The 11,568-nt window shown below is 41.5% G+C and overlaps 1 protein-coding gene across 1 annotated transcript in view; it reads left to right on the top strand.

The window, feature by feature from the left end:
• CDK6 (cyclin dependent kinase 6) overlaps positions 1–3,102 on the top strand; it is a 253,170-nt gene extending 250,068 nt beyond the window's left edge. The window contains exon 8 of the mRNA XM_019508425.1: positions 1,661–3,102. Coding sequence (XP_019363970.1) covers positions 1,661–1,807 — 147 coding nt within the window. The 3' untranslated portion in view covers positions 1,808–3,102. The remainder of the gene's footprint in view (positions 1–1,660) is intronic.
• Positions 3,103–11,568: the final 8,466 nt, after the last annotated feature.

Raw genomic sequence — 11,568 nt, 5'->3', positions numbered from 1 at the left:
GGGATATCTCATGGTTTCTTCAGAAACAATAGATAGCTTGCAGCATCAGGGTTTTGGATTTTTACTTGTTGTGAACAAGCCTCAGTTTAGCATGACTTTTCCAGATCTTACTATAGTCTTTTAACAGACTTAAGGCAATTATTGGAGTGTTCATAACCTTTGTGGGGGAGGACTTCCACCAGTTGTCCCGGGAAAAGTATGACAACACTTGTGGACAGGGCTCCAACAGGCTGGACGCTGTCATGAACTCTTTACTGTTGTCCAAATGTTGCCCATACCCCCTCTGACTCAGTCTCTTTGCCTCAGCATTCCCTAACCTGGCAACCGAGTTTTAGTCAATTAAGTTTAAATAGGCCTCCTATAGTGGGACCAGGGAATGTGCGGCCCAAGATGCCTATTAAACTTTACTTCTGCTTAGAAAGGGGGGTGTGGGGGGGGTGGTCCTTTGTAAATTCAGATTACAACTGGTCTGATAAATGCTGAGCTGGGTGTGTGTAAATGTTTGATTGAGGGGTGATCATTTTTAAACCTGTCATGGAAGTCAATAAGTGAGTTCAGCTGTTCAATTTAGGTGATAAAAATATCATCTATGTAACCTGGGTATAGTGCAGGCCTGATGGTGCAGTTTTCTAGAAATTCCTCCTCCAGGTGGTTTATGAAGATGTTGACATATTGAGGGGCTGTCTCCTTAGCTGTGCCTGTGGTTTGGAGGAAGTGATGATTGTTGAAAGTGAAGTTGAGGGTGAGGATGAAGTGGAAGATTTGTGCAACGTTGTGTTGCAAGGCTTCATGGTATGAGATGTTAGTGTACAGGCTGGTGACATCCATGGTGGCAAGTCTGACCTTGGGGAGGTGTTTGATGTTCTGGATTCTTTTGAAGAAGTTTGTTGTGTCTTGTAGAAAATTTGCTCTTTGAGTGACAAGTGATTTCAGGATAGCTCGTCAAGTGATGGTACCACAATTGGATATGCTGAGTCTGCCAGAGTTACCTTGTTTGTGAATATTTGGAAGCCTATAGAAAGTTCCTGGAGCAGAAGAGTGAGGGATTAGTGAAAATAGTTTCCTGAAGCTGGTGTGGGAAGCATTTCATAATATTTTCCTGTTCCAGAGCTAATACTGTTTGTGAAGTACTTGTATACTGTTGTGATGAGCTCCTCAGAAAATTGCTAGAGAGAAAAAATAATTCGGTCTTTATAGCAAGGTCTGAATTGTGTACAGTAAATAAGACACAGTCACATACATCAGACACTGAGGAGAATTCAAAGTAATGAAGAGCTAGCTTCTTATGAGCTAAGCACTAAATCCATCCTGTACGCTGAATGAGCCAGAGATCCAGTGTGTGCATTGGAGGGATTGAAATTCACATTTAATATGTGAGGGCTTGACTTTGCAACCCTAATGTTATTTTATCCTGATTTTCTGTGTATAGTATTCATATAATGTGACCTGACTGAATTCTCCCTTCCTGCTGAGTGATGGAATATGTAAGGTATTTCAGGCATTCCTTGAAATTGCTTTAGATCTTTCTAAAGCTCTCGTGTATCTCATACCTATAGTAAAACAGTGGTGCTCATTAACATACCTCTTCAACATTTATAATATTGATTATATATTTTACTATGACCAGTATATTAAAAACAATTTGTTTTCATTCTTACAGAAATGTTTAGCATTTAATCCAGCTAAGAGAATATCTGCCTATGTTGCCCTGTCTCACCCTTATTTCCATGATCTGGAGAAATATAAGGAGAATCTGGACACCCATATGTCATCCAGCCAAAACACCAGTGAAGTTAATACATTGTAAGGCTGATCAGAGATGAACCTACAGATGAACAAAACATGTAGCTGACAAGGTCACTGTTCAGTATGAACCATAGTTGTTTTGCTGAAGATCGTTATCTGGATGATTTATATGTTTCTGCTTCTCCTGGATGGTGATGTGCTTATCTGAGGAAACCCATATAGTTTACTTTCATCAAAGCAATGCAAGAGCCAGGACCTCCACCTGCTCCCATTGCAGCTTTATGGTTTTTGTGTTTTGTTTTTGTTTTGTTTTTTAACTACCTGCAAACTCCAGATGAAGAGAAGCTGCTGACCAGTTTTGCTGCCATTTTGTTCTTCTAACATTGGATGCTGCCATTGTGGAGTAGAATAATCCAGTCACTGCCAAAACCTGATGCAATCATTCTCTCTAGCTGCTGAAGCACATTTGGAATTGTTTGTATTATTCTGTGATTGCTCTAAGTGATATTTAAAAGTATGGAATTGAAATATTGGATCTCTACAATCTGCAATGAATGCATCTAGCTACTGTTGGTGATATACAAGGAGGCATCTTCTCAGCTGAAAACCTGGACAGATAATTTTATTATTTCACTGTTTTCCATACAAATAGGATGCTAATAATAAGTTATATCTCAATGTTTAGGTGTTTAGCTATACAAACCAGCTATTACCTAGATGAGTTTGTGTGCATGGTGCAAAATCAAGGTTTTTTAAAGAAAAAAAAATAGGGATCTACTCTCTCTAAAGACTTTTTTTGTAAATATATTGGATTTGCTCAATTTGAGCCAAATCTGTGCAGTCTAGCTCTTTATTCCTCTCTCAGAACAAGTATGTGTTCCATGATCTAGTTCATACATCTTTGAGTTATGTATCATAAATTTAACCAGAGTTGATGAAAGTCTGTGCAGGTTTTTTCTTTTTAACATGAACTTATTATCAACCAAAAGAGCTCACAGAAAATATTTGACTTTGGAGAAGATCAGTTACACATACATACTATGTTGGATGCTGTATACTGTGCTGCTTTAACTGGATCACATCACCACATCATTCCTTGCATCATAGTGCATGAATATTACTGTCACAGGATCCTTCGTACTTCATTCTTAGCAGATTTGCTCTATGCAGAAATGCATGAGCCTCTCTCCTGCGCTACCAACACAAATTCTTTCTCCCTGCTAGTGTTAATGTGCCATTATTGAAAGTCAGCATAACTAAATAATTCACATGCCCTTTAGCACAGTTATTTTAGATATTACATTAAATGTTTATATTTCATATTTTTACCTGAACTAAAATATATTTTCAGTATTTTAAAAAGATTTTTTTATTTTTTTAATACTGTGTGAAAAAGGAGTATTTTAAGCCCATTCTGGCTTTTCCCTGACTGAACTTTAGTGCAGTTGCCTGGATAGAGCTTGAGGGAAAAACTGGCTTAAGTTAGATATACACACTATTGTAATATAAATAAGAATGATACTTGTGGCAGCTAGCATTGCTTACTTTTACAATGGTTCTTCTTAGGCTATCCTACCTTCCTTGTCTTTTTTTCATCTGATCCAGCTACTGAGCCCAGCATCCGTCTCCTCACACTCAGCATGCTTGCCAGGAGTAGGTCCCTAGTATTAAGCTAGGCAATGTATTTTTCTACCTATAACACAGGAACCTGTGGCTGTCTCTGGCAGATTTCTCACTCATGTAGTAGACTGGCTGTTGGGGCATACTTCACTGTTACCTCTATTTTGGATATCTGCACTATCTGGCACAGGAGTCGGCAACCCCCCAGCACGTATGCATGAGGCCATTTTGCTTGGCATGCCACAGACGGCCTGGGTACTTGGCACCTGCTGCCAGCCACAGAGCCCGGGCTGCTTGCAGCAGATCTGGAGCCCTGGCTCAGCTCTGTAGCCAGTAGTAGCTGCACATGTATCTTGGAGTTCATGGCAATGAAGGGGCCTGGGGCAGCACAGCCATTGCTGGCATGTGTGCAGCTGCTGCTGGTAACGAGCCAAGCTGGGGTTTCAGACCCCAGTGCAGTTGCTTGCAGGCTTATGGCTGCCTGCTGCAAGCAGCCCAGGCTCCATGGTGGGTGGCAGGGATGCAAGTGTGGTAGACGGTGACATTGCAAGCATCTGCACTGGGGTCTGAAGCTTCAGCTGGGCTCATTGCTGGCAGTGACGGCACGTGCACCTCTGGGAGCATGACAGGGAGGGGCCTGTGTCTGCACGTCCACAACAAGGGTCGGGCCCCTCATGGCTCCCCCGCCATCCACCCCTGGCATGCCAATATCTTCCAAGTCCAGGTTGTGGGGGGTTTTGGCACTCAGCCCAAAAACATTGCTGATCCCTGATCTACCTACCACATAGGCTGCTGCTAGACTAGAGAATGGTTTTAGCTACGTTTTGTGATGAGGTTAAATTATTTCTGCTTTATATATGCCATATTTTAAAGGACCAATTGCACATACACTGTGCTGTCAGCTGTGCTTTCTGCATGCCGAAAATGATGCCTATTCCAAAATATACAGGCATGGACAGGTAGGTTGCAAACCAGGCCTGACAAAAGCATGTGTAAGGTATCTCTGTAGGGTTCAGACACACATACTATGGCATAAGGATTTTGCAAAGCAGGAAGCTAAAAGGCAGGAAACAGTGAAGGCATGATTCAGCTGGTCTTGGCTCTGCCTACTTCTCTCCCTTATTTTACAGGTCCAAGGAGAAGAGAGGTACCACTCTGATGTTGCTTCTGAAGTGTGAAGGGTGTGCCACTTGGCTTTTGCAGAAAGGGCTGGCCCATGTTGAAAATGTAGCTAACCACAACTTTTATTAGTAGGTTGTTTTAAACACTCAATTATTTAAGCAACAAACAAAACAATAATCCAAACTGTTCTTTCTTTCAAGTTACGAGGGGGTAGGGTGGGGAGCTTACAATTTAGTCACTTTTTAAACTTTCCACATTTTATCTGTTACCACATTATTATACGTATTTCATCAGGGCACTTCCTGATATTGTCCTTTGTCAGCTACCAGAGGACTCTTTCTTAGATATGGCAGTTCTGCAAGGGCTAACATTGGAAGGAGGGAATGGGACCAGGGAAACGATGGTAGCTTTAAAATTAGCCTAGAAACTCTAAGACACAGACATTCATCTAAGACACCACATTATGTATCACTAATTCCCAAACTCATGCACGGGGAAAAAAATGCAGTTCATCTTTCACTCTGATTTATTCTCATTCCCTCTTTCCCCTGGCGACTAGGTGTGTGTCTTGCATACTGCTGCCATGTGTATAAGGAGGGATGGGAATGTTGGACCTGGATTTGCAAAAGGAAGGTGCCTGCCTAGACAGGTGCCTTAAAAAGCTATGATGAAAATAGGCCAAACATCCAATAAAGAGAGCCCAAGAGTGTAACCCTGCTTAGCCAGGCCTTTGGCCTGTATGTGTGCTGCAGAATGATGTTGACAGCAGCCTACATTCACTGGACATTACATCTTTTTTTTAAACTGTATGACAAATGTGCAGCTACCTCCTGAGACACCCCTTTAGCCAAACACTTTGCTCATTACAGTGAGGTGGCCAGGTATTGGGAGCAGCAGGAAGTTGGAATTCCTGCCTGCTGCCCAGCATGGTCTTCATCTGGTTTCGTGTGCAAAGCGCTCATCCTTCAGGCCCCTGCCTGGTTCTGCAGGTCAGAAATTGCTAAGGTTAGCTTGGTGTAGCTTACTTGCTGTAGTTGCTTACATGCTGTGAAAGTGTCTTCTTCCTCTGCCAATTCACTGTTGGCCCTAAGTGGCCCCTGAAACAATTTTCAGAAGCTGAGTGAGTGTCTTTCAGGCTGCAGACCTGTCACAATAACGTACAAGTGGTTATTTGCATATGCCAGCAGTATAAACGGCAGGTCAAGGGATGCCAACCCCAAATCTTCCCTTCATTTTCCTTCTTTCATCTTTCACATCTACTCTAGTGGTACTTCCCACAAGACCCCTATGACCCAAGAATTCTGCCTCTGTTTTCTGCTGCCACACAACACCCATCTTTCTTCATTGCCAGTTATTGCCTCTTGTGGCCATCAGCCAAAAGGCACTGGTTAAAGAGAACCTCCTCAGGAATTTCCCAGTTTAGCCTAGTCTATCCTATGGCTACAGCTAACTTCCGCATAACTGTCTTGCCTTATACGCACCAAGCAACAGTCTAAAGATAAGCTATTTGCACCTTTCCTTGTGAGCTGCTTATCTTTCAGCACACACACAGCTGCCCACTTTGAAAAATTCAAGCATGCTTGCTTGTCTATCTCTGTTCCAGAATATGAACAAATGGCAATGTGCATCTTTGCAAAGTTTAAAAATGTGGCCTATGTGTGGTTCTTTAGAAATAGACACTGGATAGTAGCACTCAGACTGTGTGCTGGACCCTATCCACAACCTGGTATTTAGACTGTATATATACTTGAGCTTTCCATGTGAAGAAAATGCTGTACCATGCTGTACTTTTCACTGCTTCGCTGGTTATCTTTGAGAACCATGTCTTATTGTACCAGGGATAATTGTCTCAGTTGCTAGATACTGCATCTATTTTAATATAGAAAAAAGTAGGAAATATGCCATATCAGTTTTTTGCAACAAACGGGGAGCACTTATCTGACTCACAGCTGAAAGCATATTAGATTATATGTATGTGAAACATAAACCACACAATATGGTTGAAAAGGCCACATAAATTATGTTCTGTGTATGAGCTGTATTTGTATAATGAGACAGGTGCGTAGTCTGAAAATTCTGCTTTTTTGGAACCATTTTGTTAATATCTGTCTGATGCAATAGTTTCTGAAATGAATTGATTTTTCCTAATGTAAGATGTGAATTATAACATATATACATAGACACACACAGACATGCTATAAATATGAACCCTCTTCATATTATACTTTTCTCTGCAATTCAATTTTTTTTACTTCCAGTTAAACGCTTTGTCTCAGTCCCACTGACAGAATAATTAGAATTATGCTTAGGACATGATTTTGTAATCTTTAAAAAGGCAAAACTTCTTCCTCAATGGACTTTTAAAGGTGTAATCAATACAGTAATTGTCCTGTACAGGACTACGTGTTCTAATCTACGTTTATTTTCACACATTTTGCTCTGGTGTATCCAACCTTTTCATAGATCAGACAGGAGTACTCAGAAGTAAGTATACCATTCCTCTGAGGTTCTGTACTGGCTTCCAGCAGCACAGTACCCAGAAGCCTATCCCAGGTGGTAGGAAGTCTGTGGAAGGGAACTGCAAGAGCATAAGGTCTGTGTTATCTCCCTTTTGTTAGGAGACCTATATCTAATCAGCATTGCTCACTTGCTAGAAGGGGACATGACTAGAGCAGCTCTTGTGTGTGTTACATTAGCTTACCTTAAAATTAAAGCTGCTGGATAATTGTTATCTGCCCTCTGTCTGAGCTTCTTACGCCTCCCTGTACACTGAGTGCAGTTCAGTCACTTTGTCACTTGAAGTGGCAAATCTTGGATTGATTACAATCTGAGGAAGCCAGCATTTTTATTGGATAGCTACCAAACTATCAAGAATGCTCTTCCAGAATGCCCATATCACTTCTTGATGTCAACAGGACTTCACTGTTGACCTTGTATATGTAGAAGTTTTCCTTCACATTAGTATATTACAAAGTTTCATAGTTTCTAGGGTCAGAAGGGACCTGAGCAGATCATCTAGTCCGACCCCCTGCCATGGCAGGAAGAGCACTGGGGTCAAATGACCCCAGTAAGGTGGTCATCCAACCTCCTCTTAAAAACCCCCAGGGTGGGAGCCTGCACCACCTCACTTGGAAGCTGGTTCCAGACTCTAGCCGCCCTGACCGTGAAGTAGCGCCTCCTGATGTCCAACTTAAACCTTCCCTCCGCCAGCTTGTGACCATTGTTCCTGGTCACTCCTTGCGGCGCTCGGGGGAACAGGGACTCCCCCAGCGCCTGCTGATCCCCCCTAACCAGTTTATAACAGGCCACAAGATCCCCCCTCAGCCTTCTCTTTTGAAGGCTGAACAGGTTCAGGTCCCGCAACCTTTCCTCATAGGACCTACCCTGCTGTCCCTTGATCATACGAGTGGCCCTCCTCTGGACCCTCTCGATGCTGTCCACATCCCTCTTAAAGTGCGGCGCCCAGAACTGGACGCAGTACTCCAGCTGCGGCCTGACCAGTGCCGCATAGAGGGGGAGGATCACCTCCTTGGACCTGCTCGAGATGCATCTGTGGATGCACGACAAGGTGCAGTTGGCCTTCCTAACCGCCTCCCCACATTGCCGACTCATGTTCATCTTGGAGTCAATAATGACTCCCAGATCCTTTTCCACCTCCGTGCTGACAAGAGGGGAGTTCCCCAGCCTGTATGTGTGGTGCCGATTGTTCCTCCCCAGGTGCATCACCTTACACTTGTCCGTGTTAAACCCCACCCTGTTCTCCTCTGCCCATCCTTGTAACCTATCTAGGTCCAACTGTAGCCTGTTGCTCCCCTCTATTGTGCCCACATGCCCCCACATCTTAGTGTCATCAGCAAACTTGAACAGCTTTTACAAAGTTCTAGTAATATGAAATCATGGGGGAGATTTGGAGAAGTATTTTTACATGCACAGCAAATTAAAATTTCTATGCTGAAACCACTGATTACTATAACTATTAACATGCTATCAATCCTGTCTCCATTTGGATGTTAAAATGTAAACATTTCAGATAGTGTAGCTTTCTTTGGGTAAGGGAAAATATGAGAAACAGTCTCAAACTGGATGTAACATGGTATGCCTACATTCTTAAATGTGCATCTTGAATAAAAATTTAATTTTGCAATAGTATATCCACAATGTTAACAGTTTTAACAGTCTATTGGCATTCTTATATATCGTTCATGTAATATCAGATATGAATTATATTTATGTGAATTTATTTTTTTATATTATGCTATACTTTTGGAAAGCAATAGCTGTAAATAACTAGTTAGTAGTGTTAATTCAATTGCCCTTTATGGGCCTGATGATGGAATGTGCCGACTGTCCTCCATTCCTGTGATTCCTGTTAAAAATTAAGATTTGTTCTCACAGATTTAAATAAGACTGAGTCAGGCCCTAAATGAGAAAAATACTCAAGGTGTGTATGCATTAACTGACAAACACATCTCTGTTTTGTGCTTCTGCTTACTACTTGTTTGTGTTTAACATTGTGCACTACTTGCAATGTGTGCAAAATATATAAATGCTAAAACAAAAAAATTGCTATACAAATTGGGAAATTCTACTTTTGCCAAGAATATGCAGAGATATTATCAAAAATGGCTGATTGGGCTTCTGCAAAGACTTGCTGAAGAAATTTGTTCTTTTATCCTTAAAATTAATGCTTAGATGCCTAGATTTTGGAACTGGTCTAATATTTCCATTGAAGTAATTTCTCCTTTAAAAAAACATGATTCTTTTTCTTTCCAACAGCAACAATCACCTAGCCAGAGCTGATTGGAATAGTAATATACCCTCTGAAATAGCCCTATGAACACTTTCTGCTTTTCTTATACTCAGTGGGCGCATCTACTTGTGAAATTAATGTGACACAATAAACACAAACAGTTTGTGCCAGAGTTTATTGCTCCTAGGCAGAGCATTTGCACATGTACCTGGGACTGCAGCACACTTAGCCAGAGTGACACAGAACCTGGCTGGGAGAAGGCCCAGGGGGTCAGCCTACCAACCTGGAGCTACTCCCCCTGATTCAGTATGCTGCGGTGGGGCTTGATGAGGCATGAAGACGCTAGTGTGGGGTTCGCTGGGAGGCAGCCCCCACACTGTAGTACCCTTGTGCCCCAGTCAGTCGCAGTCACCATCTACACATGCGTTGTGGTGGAGTAAACTGTCCCATAGAATAGTACATGTGTTGGGCAGTACTATCCTATGACAGAGTTAATTGTTTGCTCTGGCCAAATAGCACCCCTGGTGGAAATGGTGATGCTTTACTCTGAAGCTAATTAGGCAACTCCGCAGTAAGCCTCTCATATAGATGCACCCAGTGGTAGCTAAAGGTGCTCAGCTCTTTGTTTTGCTGACTTAAAGGGCAGAGCCTGCTGTGACTGGAGTCAAGGGAAAAGCTACTATTGCCTTCATCAAGGGCAGGGCTGCTTGCATAAGCATTTCCATACTATACACATGAGAGCAAGTCATGTCTGTGGGTCTTTCAGTGATGTGTTTGTAATAACATACATACATATATGTATATATCAGTAATTTTTTTCAGTGGATTAGATTAGATTGTTTATTTATAAATAGCTAATATTGTTCCCAGAAATCTTTAAAGGAACATGACACAAAACTGATATAAAACAAAAACTCTCATCTATCTCTGCCTGTCTTTCTCTCTCTCTTATTTCCTCTATATCAGTTTTTCCCCTTCAGATATAATGTTTTGCTTATGTTAGAAAATACATGAAGGGCTTGGATTCCATCTCCCAGGGATACATTAATTCAACTGGATGCCAAAAGGCAGCATAAAGAGTATAACTTGATACTGAATGACTATGGTAGAGTAGATTTTTGTTTATGAGAGAGGTTAGGAAAAAGATGTTACCTGGTTTTAGCTCAGATGAAAAGGAGAGCATTTATAATGGGAAAAATGCAAATACAAGAGTATGTATTAAGTATGTATGAAAAGGGATGCGTTTTTACTGAACCTGCAAAGTTAAAATGTTTACAGAAGTTTATAGAAGAACTGAATTGAGATAAGTTAATTCCAGCTAGCAATTTAACATTGATTTGCAGTAAAATAATCTATACTGTTTCACAGAAATGAGGGGAAATAAGTTGAAGTTACATTTATGATTCACTGACTTCGCTCTGTGTGTTGAAATAATGCAAAATATGCCATACATTATAAAAGGGAGTTGTTCCATGTGCAGAAAAATACTGAAAAAGTATCTATTCCTGTTAAAGCTTCTTTTAAGTTTGGTCCTGCCAGGTAGTAAATAGGCCAATCCAAGAAAGCATTTAAGAATAAGCACTGAAACAGTACCATTATTTTAATGCAGTTGCTCATATGCTTGAATATTTTGCTTGATTGGCCCAGACTACTTACTGTCTTTCAGGATTGAGCATCATGCTCAGCCCTTCTACATGATTTTATCCACAGCAGGGTGCTCACTGTGCAAGGGGAAGGAGGAGGAACCCTTAGAGGCCCTACCACAGGTGTGGAGCCATCATGGTTTTGTTGTGGAGCCTTCAGGTGTTGGAGGCCTGTAGGGGTTCTGTTGTGTTTATACCTTGCATCTGGAAGAGTGTACAGGACCTAATCTTGAAACTTGCACTAAGGATGAGCAAATAGGCTTGGCAAAAAATGGGTTTCCACAGTTGCAAGGAATGGAAACTTCCGCCATATCTGCACAGTAGGCTCTAGATATACAGTCACAGAGGTCCCAGTCAGTGGCACCACCCTTGCTTTACCTTCACATTGTCCCACTGTGGTATTGCGAAAGGAATCTTTAGTGAACTGAACCCATCAAAAGGCTCCCAACATCTTGCCTCCCTTTATTCACAAGAACTTACTTGGTTCTGCTGCCAGTCAGGATATCCGTGATGTGGAGGTTGTGGTGGTTGTATTTGTCCTTAAATGTATTAATATTTCAATTCAATTCTGAAGGATGAAACACTAAAAACATGCATTTAAATTTGTTTCATATACTGCTAAGACTTTGAAAAGAAACGTTTCCCCAGTTTTCAAGAACATAATTGATTTGTTCCATTGTTTTTCCT

The sequence above is a fragment of the Gavialis gangeticus genome, unplaced genomic scaffold, assembly GCF_001723915.1.
Source record: "Gavialis gangeticus isolate Ggan-Ray unplaced genomic scaffold, GavGan_comp1, whole genome shotgun sequence".
Taxonomy (NCBI): domain Eukaryota; kingdom Metazoa; phylum Chordata; order Crocodylia; family Gavialidae; genus Gavialis; species Gavialis gangeticus.
This window is presented reverse-complemented; position numbering and strand designations above follow the sequence as displayed.